Source organism: Phoca vitulina, unplaced genomic scaffold, assembly GCF_004348235.1.
Source record: "Phoca vitulina isolate PV1807 unplaced genomic scaffold, GSC_HSeal_1.0 scaffold12, whole genome shotgun sequence".
Lineage (NCBI taxonomy): Eukaryota > Metazoa > Chordata > Mammalia > Carnivora > Phocidae > Phoca > Phoca vitulina.
The window spans coordinates 40249191-40267265 of record NW_022589715.1 but is presented as its reverse complement, the minus strand read 5'-3'; the positions used below and the strand labels follow the sequence as shown (position 1 = coordinate 40267265).

Below are 18075 nucleotides of genomic sequence, written 5' to 3'. Positions count from 1 at the left end.
TCCTACGCTCTCATTCCATGCCAAGAATATACAAAATGCAAATACCTATCTTCTAGTGGATTACTTTCCCTTTCAAAATTCTATCATTGATTTTTCCCCCAGGAATTTGCATTTTCATCTCTCATTGAATAATTGCATTTTAGGGGCACCTGAGTGGCTCAGATGGTTAAGTGTCTGCCTTCAGCTCAGGCCATGATCTCAGGGTCCTGGGATCGGGCCCCGTTATCGGGCTCCTGGCTCGGCAAGGAGTCTGCTTCTTCCTCTCCCTCTGCCTCTCTCCCCTGCTCATATTCCCTCCCTCTCTCTCTCTCTGTCAAATGAATAAATAAAAAAAAAATTTTTTTAATTGCATTTTATTTTTTAAAATTTCTCTTTAAAAGATTTTACTTACTTATTAGAGAGGGAGAGAGAGTGAGAGAGCAAGAGCGCACAGGCAGGGGGAGCAGTAGGCAGAGGGAGATGGAGAAGCAGGCTCCCCCCTGAGCAGGGAGCCCACCATAGGGATTCGATCCCAGGACCCTGGGATCATGACCTGAGTTGAAGGCAGATGCTAAACTGATTGAGCCACGCAGGTGCCCCTAATAATTTATTTTTTATTTATTTTAAAAGATTTTATTTATCTATTTGACACAGAGACAGAGAGAGAGAGAGAGAGAGAGAGAGGGTATATGAGCAGGGGAGAGAGGGAGAGAACACAAGTAGGCAAAGGAGCAGCAGAGGGAGAGGGAGAAGCAGGCTCTCCGTCAAGCAGGGAGCCCGATGTGGGACTTGATCCTAGGACCCCGATGCGGGACTTGATCCCAGGACCCTGGGATTATGACCTGAACCGAAGGCAGCCACTTAACCGACTGAGCCACCCAGGCACCCCTAAACATTTTAATATAATTAAATTTATATTTAAAATCTGTCATTAGTAACAGGGACCCTAACAGTGGGAGAAAATCACTTTTCCTCCTTCATTTCTACCAGACGGTGCAAGCAAAAGTAAACAGAGTATGTCTGCTGCTGTTCCCCAGCCCTGCTCTACTGTCAGCGTGTGCATCAGAATCACCTGGATGCCCCATGCCACCCCTCCTGAGCCCACTTCAGGTGAAACAATATGGAAGATGCAATGTTAAGAACAATGAACCTAGAGACACTCTAGCTTTATTTACTCTAGGAAAATGCGATCTAAAAAGTAGAGAACACTCTAGAATAGCAATCAAATACAATACCCAAAATTTGCTGGAAGGTATGAATGTAAGATACCCTGAATAATACACTTAGTACTTTCTAAATTACTCACTCTGAAACTTCTATTTCATGTCCTACATAGGCAAGACAAAAATCACACATTTATGATTACCTTGGTATGATCCAATTAGTTTTTGAAAATAAATGATCTATCCTGGTAAATTGTATGTTTTTACTAGTGATCAAGAAATATTTTAGGAATTAGCATACAAAACACACTTCTTAACGACATAAAAAGTGCTATCAGTGCTACTGTATGTTGTATGCTCAAAAGTTCTTAATTACCTTTGGTACATATGGATCCCAATCTATGTACCCTATATTATCTGTAGCCAATCGAGCAAAGAGATTTACTAGTTGCTGAAAGTAAACGAAAAAAGAAAGACAGTTAAGTAAATACACTTGTTATTAAGTGTCACAGTCACACCCCCTATCCATTTCTGGTTCTCAGCTGTCATCATTAGCACAACTTAATACATGGTTTATGACTCATTTTTTTAAAATCTCCAAATTTAAGTTCTGATTCTTGTCACCCATTTAAAATCAAATGCAGTTGAAATGCTTATTAAAAGGGAAATGACAAAAGCATCATCCACAATGCAAAGAGAAGAAATTTTAATCTAATAAGCACATAGAAAACATCTACTATGTGTCTAGCAACATGCTAGTGAAGGTCCAATAGGAAACAACAACAGTCTTACATTTCATGCATTTCATAATACATGCAATATGCTTCTAGATATTGATAAAACCAAAAGAAGTGTCTATTTCTGTTAGAAACAGCAAACAAAATTTTAAAAAAACAATTACAACATTGCTAATAGCCAATTCTAAGGAACTGACGTTATTTATCAAATGATCTGATAGCAAAGAAGGAAAAAATAGGATACTCACCCCCTCCCACTGTGGGAGATTTTGCACTGAAACCCAAAGGCCAATTAATTCATCAAACCAAAGTCTGAAGAAGAAAAATGTTGTTATGAATAGCAAGTGATTTATAGAAAGTGGTTCAAAGCCAGGTATCCTTTGTATTTTTTAATCTATTATTCTTACTGATAACTACACAACCTAGAAAAAATAATACTGAATGTTACAAACTTAATGGAACAAATGACTACTTCTGTCTGAATATTCCCCTTGCAATATATTTATGCTAAAGAGTCATCTCATCAAACCTCTACTTCATTGTTAGGGGCGCCTGGGTGGCTCAGCTGGTTAAGCGCCCGATTCTTAGTTTCTGCCCAGGTCATGGTCCTGGCACTTTTTGTGTCTTTAAGAAGTCCTACTTTCTTTTCTTTTTTTTTTTTTTTTTTAAGAGAGAGAGCATGGGGAAGGAGGGGCAGAGGGAGAGAGAATCTAATAAACAGGCTCCATACCCAGGGTGGAACCCAACACAGGGCTCAATCTCATGACCCTAAGATCATGACCTGAGCAGAAATCAAGAGTCAAGACGCTTAACCAACTGAGCCACCCAGGTTCCCCTAAATATTTTTCATTCTAGGATTTGTTATATAGAGTCATCTAGAAAAAACAGTTCTTAAAAACAGTGCAAAGACTAGAATGAGTAGAGAATAAGAATTATAAAAAAGACCTAAGAAAAACTACAAGTGATGAATAAAACCAAGTTTTAGGAAAACACTTTTCCTTTCCCTAAACTCCACACAATTTAACATTTCTTATCACTGCCTATTTACTGATATTTTCTACTTTTTTGCATTTTTTATTCTTTCTCTCTTGATTTCTTAAATTAAAGCCCTTATCTTTACTTTTCCTTTTAAGTAATCTCTACACCCAACATGGGGCTCAAACTCACAAGCCCAAGATAAAGAATCACATGCTCCACCAATTGAGCCAGCCAGGCACCCCGTAAAGCCCTCATATCGTATTTGGCTTGACATACAAGCATTAGTCTCTCCTCATTTACAATCTTATGCTTAACTATTTCAGCCTCCACACACTTCAAGTATAATCAACACAATGGTTGAGTTAGTAAATTTTTGTTTACTTATTATTGCTTTACGAGTTGGCTTATATATCTCCATTTCTTGCTCTATTCTATAATTTGTCAAGATATGTATATACTTACTTAAAACCTTTATGATGAAGTTGTGGAGGAAGGGAGGTAGGAAGAAATATTTCAAAATAAGTGATGGCCTTTTGCATTGTTACATCAAAAGGGCACATTAAAGGCCGCCATTCTTCTAGCATCTCAGCTGTGGCATCTGCTGGAAAGTATCTAATAAAAAAGAAGGTATTCATTTACCAGATCATTGGCTAAAAGCTCTACAACATCAACATCTGACCAACAAAAAAAGGGGAGGTAGGAAATGGATTTCATAAGGTACAACATACACTACAAATGTCAAGTTAACTTAAACACATTTTTGCAACTCTAAAATAAATACCTTGTCACACTTAAAGGTAAATTTTTTTCTCGTCTAAAGGACTTAGAAAAATGCTATAAAGCTAATAAACTCATAAAATACAAAGTCACTTAAATAACCTACAAATTTATACATGGTTGTTTTATTTTTTTTCCCTCCCTGTGTGCTATGTAATAGCAATAGGAAAAAAATCTAGTCACAGAGAATCCAGTCTATATAAGAAATGGATAATCAGTGAAATGAAAAAGAGAACATTAGCCTAGGCATGTTTGGACCAACCATTTACTCTCAGTGTACCACAGAGCTCTCTTGTATACAAGAGTGGACTAGACTAGATGGTCTTCCTACAGGTGCTAACATTCTACGAGTCTATGAAAAAATATTATTTGCCCAAGACTGAGAATATAGTAGGTCAGCAACAAATACCTGATTTATAAAACCATTTATAACTTTAACTCATAAGAATATGATAAAATAGGGATTTCCATTCAAAAGAACTCACTGCATCCATACATAGCAGGATAAGCAGTCTTAGAACAGCCTAATAATTGTCAAGTCCATAGAATTGGGTTTTTATTTATTTTATTTTATTTTATTTTATTTTATTTTATTTTATTAAGCTCTACGGCCAACATGGGGCTCAAACTCCTAACCTCAAGATCAAGAGTCCATGCTCTACCGACTGAGCTAGTCAGGGGCCTCAAGTCCACAGAATTGGACTTCAATTGATTAAAACGAAATTCAACCCATATTCATCTTTAAACATCAGAATATGGAATATTTCTGTATGTTCTACTGAAAGAGAACATATTTCAAAAAAAATGTCTGAACACCTTATTATTACTCACATTTTAATATAATACCTACGATGCTCATTTTGGAAAATATTTTTGATCCGAGTAATGATACTCTAGGAAAATCTTTCAAATAAAGACAATTATACATAAATTATGGCATTCTTACTTTATAATAGGTAACTGACACCCACACCACTTAAAAATTTCTAAATTTATAAATGAAATCTAAATAATTCAGTTCAAGAGTTGGAAATGATATATTGTGCCCAGTGACTAACATCACAATGTTAGAAACGTTTTATACCTTTAATTTCCTCTTCAAAGCATACTAGGGACGGGGAAAAGCCCACAGAAATAAAAGAGGTTTTATAAATTGAGAAGCTACTTACGGTCGGCAGCTTTTCACGAGTGTTTTGAGAACATTTTCTACAGAACTAGGGGGGGAAAAGCCATTTGATAAATTAGGTTTGTGTATTTTGAGAGCACACCTAATCCAATCAATAAATATCTCTAAAAAATGCTCATACATCTAAAAATTATGTGTGTACATGCAATAACTAATCCGTCTCTTTCATACCAACAGAACTATAAGGATTAACTACCTAAACTCTGTAATCTACTCTTTCCTTTGCTCTGGATTTGCTCATTCTCTGTTGTAATCTAAAGGGAAGAAAACTGGGAAAAGGACAAATCATTTTCAATCTTTACAAAGTAGGCAGCAATGACCACACTTAACAGCACATCAAGAAGTAGGCTCAGTGGCTTAAAACTTCAAATACTAATTTTTATTTTTATTAAAGTGCTTTTACATCGAAACACAAACAGCAGAAAAAATCTGGTGTGCTTATATCAGCAACTGCCAGAAACTAGTTTTCTGTAACCAATGGTGAGAGTTCTATAACCCTACAAGGTTACTTTATGGCCAGCACCAATTACCAAAAATAGGAACAGCCATCTTTTTGACCAGCTACTTAAAAAGTTAGTTGAGTAACATTAAAAAGCTGTAACTTATTTTCCAACTTTGTAGGTGGTTCAAGTGAATTTAAAAAAACAACATAAGTATTTGTATGTGGATTTAAATAAATGTTTGTCTAAATGAAAAGGCCAATGTGTACTGGTTTAAACATCCATGGCCAGAATGGAATATTTAAATTAATTAGACCATAGTCAAAGAGGTAAAATGCAAATAAAACAAAGGGCACAAGGTAATTTTGGAATGGAATTTTAAAATAAATGTGTGGCTACTTACAGCATGATGTATACAAGTAAATAAAATAAGTCCCCAAATCTCAAGAAAAAAACTATGAGGGAAAGGGGTAACTTTCAGGCATGCTTCCACCTGACACTTTCTCATTAAGCTTCTTGAAATTGTTAAGTCCAGAGGTCTATCCAACTTCTCTGAAAGCTTAAGAACTAATCTGTAAAGAAATTCCAAGGAATAACACAAACCAAACTCAGCACAAGTAACCAATTATACAACCGAGAGAGAAAATTATGATTTCATTACTAGAAGCTGTAGAAATCCTCTTTAATTTCAAAACTAGTCAGAAAAAAATTAACTGAAGAGGAAACCAGGCTACAACACATGAGATAATTCTAAAATAAAAAAGACGAACATATGGCCAGAGAGACATGGAACATTTTCTCTGATTATCAGGGAGAGATTCTACCTTCTCTCATAAAAAAGCTAAGCAATTGAGAAACAATTCGTTTAGAGAACATCTAAGTTTGCCTCGTTAAAAAAGGAGTAAACTTCTCTCTAACTACATTTAAACTCTCTGAAGATCACAACTATGATTTTTACTTCTGGGCGTTTCCAAAGCACTTTTAAAAGGCTATGTGTTCATATATACTTATGCATATTTATATTTATTAATTTACAATACACAATAAGCATTTTCTATCAGAGCAACAAAGAGCACAGATCTTTGGATCTTCTTTTCATTTGGACCAAAGAACCCCATTTAGAAACAAATTATAGACAAGGTTTAAAGAACCATCTAGTTCCAAACTAAATAACAGATCAACTTAAATGCAGATTTAAAAAAAGGTAATTCTAAAATGGCAAACTTTGTGTCCAAGGAAATAAGCAGAAGATCTGTAATTCTTGGTATCAGTTCCTAAAGTTTGTCTTCATGTTAACTTTACATTTATTTTACTGTTTCTGTGGCAACCCGTTTCAGAGTACAACACAGAAAACCTGCTGTTTTCACTGGTAACTTTTCTATTCCACCAACAAACTTTCATATAATGTCAAAAATGATTCTAGAAAGCAGTCAAAAGGCTGCATAGCTACCTGCTTTCTCCAGTTCCCTTCACTCTTCAAAAGAATAGGATGTTAATTATAATACTTGACAGCTGTCACTTCACTCATTAGAGGAATAGGGTATGTGGGAATGTGCTTTAGTTCATCTAAAGTCAATTTCAACCCCTCCTTATATATAAGGCCTGTGCCAATGGATTTATGCTCTTTATCCAGAAAAGGGTACAATCTCTCTAACCTGTGATATCTGTATAGTGACCTTTTGTGATTCTTGTAATCTCTCAAGATGAAGGGAACAATGTTTCTGTTTAAAAATAAAATAAAAGGTTAAGGCTAGATGCTACTAGACTATATTTCACTAATTTTTAGAGGGAGTGAATAATCACTATGTACTTTCCCAATTGTTGGAAATTTATAATACTGAAGTGATTATAATTCAAAACACTTTAAAAAAAAATCAAAAGGGATCTACAGAAGGAACAAGCTTTGGATGGGTTTTCTCATACCCTACTTCCTCTTAGAAAAGGCATGTTAAGTTGAAAAGAAAGCCATAAGCATATCATGCAATAGTTCACAACTTGGGCTTAGAGTCAGACAGACAAGAAATTTGATTACCAGTTCTGCTACTTACTATCAGTTCAATATTACAGCCTCAGTTTTTCCATCTATATAATAGTAATAATACCTACCTCTCAGAAGGCTGTTACAAAAATTAAATGAGATAATGTAAGGAAAACAGTTATCTGGCCCAGAATTAAGCATAAAAATTGTTAACTATAATTATTATTTCATACTATCCAAGACAAATTACATTTTCAATATCCTTAAGAACTAATATTTTGTGCTCATTTTGCTTTCACATTTATTCTACTGTCTCTCAACAATTACTAATTTATGATTTAGGAAATCACATCAAAATAGGAAATTCTTCCCCCAATTACCACCCTATTTATTAGGGCAGAAAATAAGTTCTTGTCCCAGTTCTTGAGCTCTTGTCCCAGTTTCAACAAATGACTTTGTGTGACTTTTCCTCTCTGGGCCACAATTTCCTTACGCTGTATGATGACATAAGCAACTACCAAATAAGTAGCAGAGAAGCCTGAGGAAAGCCAAAAACCTTAGCGTCCAGTTACACCAGTTATTGAGATAGGAGACTTACATAAACCTGAAGGTTTATGCTTCCTACCTCCTTGGCCTTACCTAATTATCAGGACAATGTTCACTTCTAAACCAGAGAAATGTACAGCAAATGATGTATTCGAGATGAAAGTAGTGTGGACTGCTCATAGCCAGAAGTACTTTCAGCTTCACTCAACAATTCTTGAACTAAATTTTAGCTTCATAATTATCATATTTGCTTTTTTATAAATGAACGGGGCAACTGTAACACTGGCATATTCTATATACCTCTGCCTTGACCTCTTTATAATTTAATGGTAATTGCCTATACGATATTTTCTTTCTTGAGAACGTACTTCATTTCATCCAAAAAACTCAGTTTTACCTGCTTTCTCTATATCTAAACAAATACAACCATCAGTTCGTCAAACACGATGCACCTCATATCTAATTTTTCGAAACCTAATATTGCAGTTAAATCAGCCAGTACTCATTTTTCACAGCCACTTCACACAAAATTAGGGTCAAGATAATTCTACCATAAGAAAGGTTTAAGTAAAATATAATACGTTCACCACTGAAGTAGCATTAACATTGATTTTTCATTGTAATTATTTTCAGAAAAAAGTATGCCACCATGGCTAGTGTTAGGAAGTTGTAATAATCCTGACAACTCAAGTAAAAAGAGCATACATAACTGCTGAAAGTGATGATAGCCTGATCAGTGTGAACTAAGTATTTTTTTTAAATGCTTTAAAAAGAGCACTTTCTAAAGAAAGATCATTATAACAGATACAACTTTTGGAAGAAACATTACCAAAGTCATTAATAAAAATCAACTACTTATTTTCAACATTTCCAAATAAAAGTCAAAGTGGTATTTTTAAAAGAGCAAATAGAATGGTCCTCAAATAACATGTTAAAAATCACTTCATCTACCTTAGTAATAATAATCACTGGTTATTAAAAAAATAACCATAAACTATTTTAAATTTCAACAGGTCCTCAGAGAAATCACTTTCGTCATTTCATTATGTTAAATTCTGTAGCTAGAGATCATTCTTGAGCTGCTGATAGTAACTTAAGCTTAGAAATATAGCCCCATGTGTCAAGAAACCCCCAGCAGAGTAAGAACATGTCACTTCCATGTGTTGAAGGGGGAACAAAGGATTTAGCTGTATTTTAGGGATAAGAACACCAAATCAAAGTCCTTTGTCAGATCAATTGAGAAACAAATACCATCAAGAACAAGTACCAGAAAAGGGAAATAATCAAGTTTCTCCAAAGGCAGATTAATATGAAAAATGAAAACGTTTAATATTCTATGACCCCCTTAGAGAACAATATATGAAAGAAAAATAGATCTTAAAAAATTATTTTTTAAAAAAAGTAAATTGAGTTATCTAGGTGCAAACTGCTCATGATGCAAATATGTAAACCTTTAACATCAAACAACTCATAAAATTCAAATGGATAGTGACAAAACTAAACAAATTTATACACATACCAATTCAAATATGAATTGTGCATGCCCATTTGTAAAAGCTGATCAATGCACAATTCCTTTACGTCTTGTTAGTAGCAACAGTCTTCATTAGTAACTTGCAATATGCTACCCCAATTTAAGTGAATGGGATATCATTTTTGGAAATAAAACTAGGCCCCTAACATTTAAATGCTTCTTTACAACGTAAACAATGAGTGATTCTTAATGTTGCTATTATCAAGTTCAAACTACCTAACTCCTTTCCTTTTTTTTTTTTTCTTATTAAATAAAAAAACCCCTACAATTTGTTTCTCTGGTAGAACCTAGAAAAAGAGAAGAGTGAAAAATGGTCTGTTGCCCCTGAGGCATAAAGGCAGAAAGACAGAAGAAGGAAAAAAAGGAGAGGAGAGGAGGAGGGAAGATAAGGAAAAAGGGGAAGGGAAAGAAGAAAGTTAAATAATCCTTGCTCCAAAAAATAGAACCAGCTTTTAAAATCATGTTGAAATGCATGACACCCTAAGCTGTAGTTTCAAATAAAGACAAACACATAAGGCACATGAGTTTAAGACTTGAAAGACAGTTAACAAATGAAGCAACCTTTCACTTTTGATTATAAAAATAGTATTCTAAAAATAGTATGAACACATGCAGTCAGCTGACAAAACTGTTTCAAAATGAGTCAGAATACATCTAAGATGAAAATGCTCAAAGCAAAATGCCAATTCTAAAAGCATGCCATATTGAAGGGTTTTCAGGGGTTTTCTTAAATGTTTGTGAAGTCATAACTTTATCCCTTGATTATAAACACTTGCTATACTAGACTAGTATACTAAATAGAAACTTAAGTAGAAAAGTAAATTGTAAAATGTTTAAAATGATTCCCTATTAGAAATTCAGTGGACACAGAGGAGCTCCGAGGAACAAAAACTAAAAGAAGTATTGCTGTATGGCTGGCTCTCCACCTGGCTTCTCTAACATCTTTTTTTAAAGATTTTATTTATTTGAGAGAGAGAGAGCACAGAGGGAGAATGGGAGGGAGAAGCAGACTCCCCACTGAGCAGAGAACCCGATGTGGGGCTCGATCCCAGGACCCTAAGATGATGACCTGAGCCAAAGGCAGATGCTTAACCAACTGAGCCACCCAGGCATCCCGCTCTAACATTTTTGCATAAGAACTAATAAGACTACTAGATTTCTCTGATTTTAAAATCAAGGCAAGTATGAAGAAAGTCCAAGAACCAAAGAATCATATAATCCTTCAAAGATGAATTTTTATAACTATACATAGCCTGACCTGAATGGAAATAAGATAACAGGTAGTCCTTTCAAAAGGTGGTAAATATCTGATGATAACAGTAAAAAGATTACAGAAAATTAGAGAAAATGAATAAAGAATTACAATCCTGAAAAATGTTTTAAGTACAATTCCTTTTTTTTTTTTTTTTTTTTTTTTACAGAGATACTAAGTTTCTAACTTTGTCCTACAGGGCTGCCTCTCACCAAGCAAGAGCCCCTTCCAGAGTGGTTCCAGATCCTCAGTATTCTTTGTGATCCATTTAAACTGAAACAACACATTATCATTTTTAAAAAGGAGTCTGCATCAACAGAGCTGCACTTCACAATGTATACTCCAGTGGAGGCACACAGCCCTGGGTGTGAGTACTCCAAGCCACTGACCCAATATGGTTCATCTTCCTGGAGCATCAATTTTAGTCAAGAGATACAGAGAAGAAAAATGTTTATTTATGAAAACATTACTTAATAAGCCCAATACAGATATGAATGTTTAAAATAACGTGAAATTTCTAAGAAATTTCTCACACCAGACTGCTTTAAGAAACACCTCAGAGCCTTGAGGAAAGAGAAGGAGGTATTAAGTGGACAGCTTGATTGACAGTATTAATACAGAAAGAAAACACAAAACTCATTTGGAAACTGAAGACCCAGATCTTATAGAATTAAAAACAGGGAAAAAAGGAAAGGAAAGAGCATGGAAAGAAAACATGAGGGACTGATTAACAAGGCAGACAACTTTAGATTGCAGGGATGCAAGGTAAGTAGTGGCAAATCAATGTGGCTGTTAACTACATGGAGGGAACATTTTGGAAATGTATGGGGCATTTTTAATGATCACAATTATTGGGGAGGACTCAATGGAACTTTAGTGATCCCGGTATATCAGGTATCCTCCAATTCATGGAAAAGCCACACATAACAAAAAATTGTTGCAAGATGTTCAAATGTCCCACTGTACAATTATATACAGGTGAAAAAATGTTGATCCTAAAAGTGAAGTGCTTTACCGTTAAGTATTTTTTGCAGTTTTTTAAAAAAGATTTATTCATTTATTTGAGAGACCAAACACAAGGGAGCGTGGGATGTGGGGAGGGGCAGAGGGAGAGAGAGAACCTCAAGCAGACTCCCTGCTGAGCCGGGAGACCCACGTGGGGCTCAATCTTACGACCCTGAGATCATGACCTGAGCCAAAGGCAAAGACACTTAACCACTGAGCCACCCAAGCACCCCAAGACTGAAGACTATTTTACAGTCTAGAACCAACTGTCATTACACTGGCAATAAGCAGACATAAAACAAACAATGTCATAGAATTTCATTAGTAATTTTGTTGTTAAAATGCTTCATGTTAACTGTCATTCTTCTTGGTATGGCACAAAAGGCAATTTATGTTGTAAAAATGAGATACTGACATTACTAATTTATTTTAGCATTGCTTGTTAGTTTTCCATCTTATGGATACTGTCCCCAGAAGTCCACTGAACAAATTCTGACTTCATATATCATTGTTTTTTTTTTCCAATTCTTCCTTTGCCTCTATTCCTTTCACATGTAGTAATGTTCAAAAATAATGTTCTGTGATACTAAGTACTATACCATTCCATATCATTTCATAAAGGATTACTGTGACACTGTACTATAAATAAGGCCAGTTTACCTGCAAGAATATCATACTTCCTTTTCCCCAGCTTAGTACTCTAAAATTAAATGTATTTCCCTCTCTTTTATCATATTTAAATAAGTCTTACCTTTTATTCTTTAGCCTAGCACTAGGTTTTATTTAATTTTTTTTAAAAGATCTTATTTATTGGTCAGAAAGAGAGCACACAAGCAGGAGCAGCAGCAGAGGGAGAAGCAGGCTCCCCGCTGAGCAGGGAGCTCGATGCAGGGCTTGATTCCAGGATCCTGGGATCATGACCTGAGCTGAAGGCAGATGCTTAACCGACTGAGCCACCCAGGAGTCCCATTGGTTTTTATTTTAATGTCCACTCATAGCGCTGCTTTTATTTTCTTGTACTTCTTATACAAAATGTATTTTGCCCTTTTTGAAATTCAAACTTACTCATTATAAGTAGATGCAAAATCTGAATACCATTTTGTATCTTTAGTGTAATGATGCCCATATGTTTGAAATACATATTGTTTTATAATAAACTACTGTCCCATTATGGGAACCATTTTATGGTTAGACATTATTTATATTTACAGAGTCCAAGATGGCGGTGGAGGAGGAAACCTAAGTTTCCTCTGGTCCCAGGAATTCAGCTAGATAGCTATCAAATCATTCTGAACAACCTGTGAACTCAACTGGAGGTCTAAGAAAAGAATAGCTGCAACTCTACAAATAGAAAAGCAATCACTTTCTGCAAGGTGGGAGGTGTGGAAAAGTGAATCCGAGGTGATATATGGGAAGATAAAATGCAGGGGGAGGGAACCTCCATCAGCCAGCTACTGGAAAGTGATATAGCAGCGGAGCACAGAACTGGAACTTTCACAAGTCTGTTCCGGTGAGGGACATCGCAGTCTGAAAGATGGTGAAGTGGGGGCAAAACCCCAGGTGGGACAGTGTGGTCTCAGGATCCTCAGGGTCACAGGAACATCAGGGGTGCCTGAGTATGGCAGAGCTCCTAGGCATCAGAGCGGGGAAGCTGGCTGCAGAGAGTGAGCCCAGGAGTGGGCTCTCGGCTCGGGGCTGCCATAAACCGTGAACTGAAGCACAGTCAGGTCACTGTTCTCTGAGCAGGGACCCAACAAGCGGCAGATCCGGGGAAATCCCCCCTCCTACCCCGGGGAGGAGCTGCGCGGGAGCGCACTGCAGGGATCTGCTGGGTTTGGAGACTCCAAACGGGGTTGCGTACCTGAGATAGAAACGCTTGGTCACAGACTGAGGGAGCACAGAGTGTGGACTGAGACCAGGGAGAGAGGAGTGACTGACTGCTTTTCTCTGAGGGTTGAGAAGTGGGGCCCCGAGCTCTCTGCTCCGGGGCTGGAGATTGGGAGGCTGCCATGTTCATTCTCATCCTCTGAAGCTGCTCTGAAAGCCTTCAGGGAACAAAAGCCACATAGAGCAAAACAAAGCAGATTACTTAGCCTGGCCCCTTGCAAGGGCAGTGCAATTCCGCCTGGGGCAAATACACTTGAGAATCAATGCAAGAGGCCCCTCCCCCAGAAGATCAGCAAGATCATCCAGCCAAGACCAAGTTTACCAATAGTTGAGAACCGTAAAACTCCAGCACTAGGGGACGATAGCATATAGAATTCATGTTTTTTTCCCCACGATTTTTTAGTCTTTCAATTTATATTCTATTTTCTTTTTCCTTTTTCAATTTATTTTATCAACTCTTGTTAAAATCTTTATTAATTTGCATTTTTACGTTACAATCTATCCTTTCATTGTATTTAATTTTATTTTTGCATATATATGTTTTTCTTTCTTTATAATATTGGGGTGCAGTTTATTCTAACAGATCAAAATACACCCAAAATCTAGTTATGGCTCTGTTCTCTTCACTTGTCTGATCATATTTTTCTTCTTCTTTCTTTTTAATAGTTCTCTGTTTTGTTAAAGTCTGTTTTAATTTTCATCTTTACAGTTACATTCTATCCTTTCAATGTATTTAATTTTATATTTGTACATATATAAGTTTTTCTTTCTTTACAATTTTGAGATGTTTTTTTGCCTAACAAACCAGCCAAATACACTCAGGATATACTGCATTGCACTGTTCCATTTACCTGTCTGTTTACATTCTTTTTTTTTTTTTTTCTTTTTTCATTTTTATACTTACAGTCTATCCTTTCATTGTATTTAATTTTATTTTTGTACATATAAAGTTTTCCTTTTATTTACAATTTTGGGACCTAGTTTTCTAACAAACAGACCTATAAAATACACATGGGATCCAGTGTATTGCTCTATTCTGTTCATCTGTCTGATTATATTCTTTTGTTGCTGTTAATTTTTTTTTTCTTCCAGTTTCATCTCTTCTGATTTCTTTAGTGTATATTTCTCTGGGGTCGTTGTTGCCATTTTAGTATTTTGTTCTCTCGTTCATCTATTCTTCTCTGGACAGAATGACAAGATGGAAAAACTCACCTCAAAAAGGAGAACAAGAGTCAGTACTGACTGCCAGGGACCTAATCAGTATGGACATAAGTAAGAAGGTGGAACTAGAGTTCAGAATAATGATTATAAAGATACTAGCTGGGCAGGTGCCTGGGTGGCTCTGTCATTAAGCGTCTGCCTTCGGCTCGGGTCATGATCCCAAGGTCCTGGGAACAAGTCCCACATCGGGCTCCCTGCTCGGTGGGAAGCCTGCTTCTCCCTCTCCCACTCCCCCTGCTTGTGTTCCAGCTCTCACTATCTCTCTCTCTGTCAAGTAAATAAATAAAATCTTTAAAAAAAAAAATACGAGCTGGGCTTGAAAAAAGCATAGAAGACACTAGCAAATCCCCTTCTGGAGAAATAAAAGAACTAAAATCTAATGAAGTCACAATCAAAAAGGCTATTAATGAGATGCAATAAAAAATGGAGGCTCTAACTGCTAGGATAAATGAGGTAGAAGAGAGAATTAGTGATAGAGAAGACCAAATGATGGAGAATAAAGAAGCTGATTAAAAAGAGAGATGGGGCGCCTGGGTGGCTCAGATGGTTGGGCGTCTGCCTTCGGCTCAGGTCATGATCCCAGAGTCCTGGGATCGAGTCCCGCATCGGGCTCCCTGCTCAGTGGGGAACCTGCTTCTCCCTCTCCCTCTGCCTGCCACTCCCCCTGCTTGTACTCGCTCTCTAATAAAAAATAAAAAAATCTAAAAAAAAAAAAAAAAGAGAGATAAACAACTACTGGATCACGAGGAGAGAATGAGAGGTAAGTGATACCATTAAGCAAAACAGTATTAGAATAACTGGGATGCCAGAAGAGGAAAGGGGTGGGAGCAGAAGGTATACTGGAGCAAATTATAGCTGAGAACTTCTCTAATCTGGGGAAGGAAACACGCATCCAAGTTCAGGAGGCACAGAGAACCCCCCCCTCAAAAATCAGTAAAAATAGGTCAACACCCCAATATATAATAATGAAACTTGTGAATCTCAGAGACAAAGAGAACATCCTGAAAGCAGCTCTGGGAGGAGAGGGCCGTAACCTACAAGGGTAGAAACATTAGACTGGCAGCATACCTATCCACAGAGACCTGGCAAGCCAGAAAGGACCAGCATCATATATTCAGGGTGCTAAATGAGAAAGTATACAACTAAGAATACTTTATCCAGCTAGGATGTCTTCCAAAATAGAAGGAGAGATAAAAAGTTTCCAGGACAAACAGGAACTCAAAGAATCTGTGTTTACTAAACCAGCCCTACAAGAAATATTAAAAGCAAAGAGAGAGCACAAAAGTAACATAGACCAGAAAGGAACAGAGACAACACATAGAAACAGTGACTTTACAGGTAATACGATGGCACTAAATTCATATCTTTCAATAGTTACTCTGAATGTACATGGGCTAAGTGGTGGCACCTGAGTGGCTCAGTCAGTTAAGCGTCTCCCTTCAGTCAGGTCATGATCCCAAGGTCCTGAGATCAAGCCCTGCATCAGGCTCCCTGCTCAGTGGGGAGCCTGCTTTTCCCTCTCCTCCCTGCTCATGCTCTCTCTCGCTATCTCTGTCACTATCTGTCTCTCTCTCTCTCTCAAATAAATAAAATCTTTAATTTAAAAAAAATGGGTTAAATGGCCCAATCAAAAGACACAGGGTATCAGAAAGACTGTAATAAGAGATGAGGAAGGACACTACATCATAACTGAAGGGTCTATCCAATAAGATCTAACAACTGTAAATATTTATGCCCCTAACATAGGAGCAGTAAATTATATAAACGAATTAATAACAAAATTAAAGAAACACATCAATAATAATACAATAGCCGTGGGGGACTTTAACACCCCACTCACTGCAATGGACAGATCATCTAAGCAGAAGATCAACAAGGAAACAAGGGCTTTGAATGACACATTGGATCAGACGGACTTCACAGATATATTCAGAACATTCCATCCTAAAGCAACAGAACACACACATTGTTCTCAAGTGCACATGGACCATTCTCCAGAATAGATCACATTCTGGGTCACAAATCAGGTCTCAGCCAGTACCAAGAGACTGGGATCATTCCCTGCATATTTTTGCACCACAGTGCTTTGAAACTGGAACTCAATCACAAGAATAAATTTGGAAAGAACTCAAATACATGGAGGCTAAAGAGCATCCTACTAAAGAATGAATGGGTCAACCAGGAAATTAAAGAAGAATTTAAAAAATTCATGGAGGGGCGCCTGGGTGGCTCAGTCGTTAAGCGTCTGCCTTCGGCTCAGGTCATGATTCCAGGTCCTGGGATCGAGCCCCACATTGGGCTCCCTGCTCGGCGGGAAGCCTGCTTCTCCCTCTCCCACTCCCCCCGCTGTATTCCCTCTCTCGCTGTGTCTCTCTCTGTCAAATAAATAAATAAAATCTTTAAAAAAAAAATAAATAAATAAAAATTAAAAAAATTAAAAATAAAAAATTCATGGAAACAAATGAAAATGAAAATACAACTGTTCAATTTTGGGATATAACAAAGGCGGTCCTAAGAGGGAAGTATATAGCACTACAAGCCATTCTCAAGAAACAAGAAAGGTTTCAAATACACAACCTAACCTTACACGTAAAGGAGCTGGAGAAAGAACAGCAAATAAAGCCTAAATCCAGCAGGAGAAAAGAAATAATAAAGATCAGAGCAGAAATCAATGAAATAGAAACCAAAAGAACAGTAGAACAGATCAACGAAACTAGGAGCTGGTTTTTGAAAGAATTAATAAGACTGATAAACCCCTGGCAAGACTTATCAAAAAGAAAAGAGAAAGGACCCAAATAAATACAATCATGGATTGAAAGAGGAGAGATCACAACCAACACCGAAGAAATACAAACAATTTTAAGAACATATTATGAGCAACTCTATGCCAACAAATTAGGCCATCTGGAAAAAATGGATGTATTCCTAGAGATGTATAAACTATCAAAACTGAAACAGGAAGAAATAGAAAACCTCAACAGACCCATAACCAGCAAGGAAATTGAATCAGTAATCAAAAACCTCCCAACAAGAGCCCAGGGCCAGATGGCTTCCCAGGGGAATTCTACCAAACATTTAAAGAATTAACACCTATTCTTCATCCTTCTGAAGCTGTTTCAAAAAACAGAAATGGAAGGAAAACCTCCAAACTCTTTCTATGAGGCCAGCATTACCTTGATCCCAAAACCAAACAAAGAACCCACAAAAAAGGAGAATCATAGACCAATATCCCTGATGAACATGCATGCAAAAATTTTCACCAAAGTACTAGGCAATAGGATCCAACAGTACATTAAAAGGATTATTCACCAGACCCAGTGGGATTTATTCCTGGGCTGCAAGGGTGGTTCAACATCTGTAAATCAATGTGATACACCAGATAAATAAAAGAA

The 18075-nt window shown here is 36.8% G+C and overlaps 1 protein-coding gene across 4 annotated transcripts in view; it reads right to left on the bottom strand.

The window, feature by feature from the left end:
* Positions 1-18075, bottom strand: part of PSME4 (proteasome activator subunit 4) — a 109232-nt gene that overhangs the window by 64086 nt on the left and 27071 nt on the right. For 3 of the 4 annotated variants that reach the window (XM_032410986.1, XM_032410988.1, XM_032410989.1), the window contains exons 4-7: positions 4804-4848; positions 3320-3469; positions 2128-2191; positions 1519-1593 (exon numbers count right to left, since the gene is read on the bottom strand). In XM_032410986.1, coding sequence (XP_032266877.1) covers positions 1519-1593; positions 2128-2191; positions 3320-3469; positions 4804-4848 — 334 coding nt within the window. The remainder of the gene's footprint in view (positions 1-1518; positions 1594-2127; positions 2192-3319; positions 3470-4803; positions 4849-18075) is intronic. The other variant, XM_032410987.1, reaches the window with a different exon arrangement.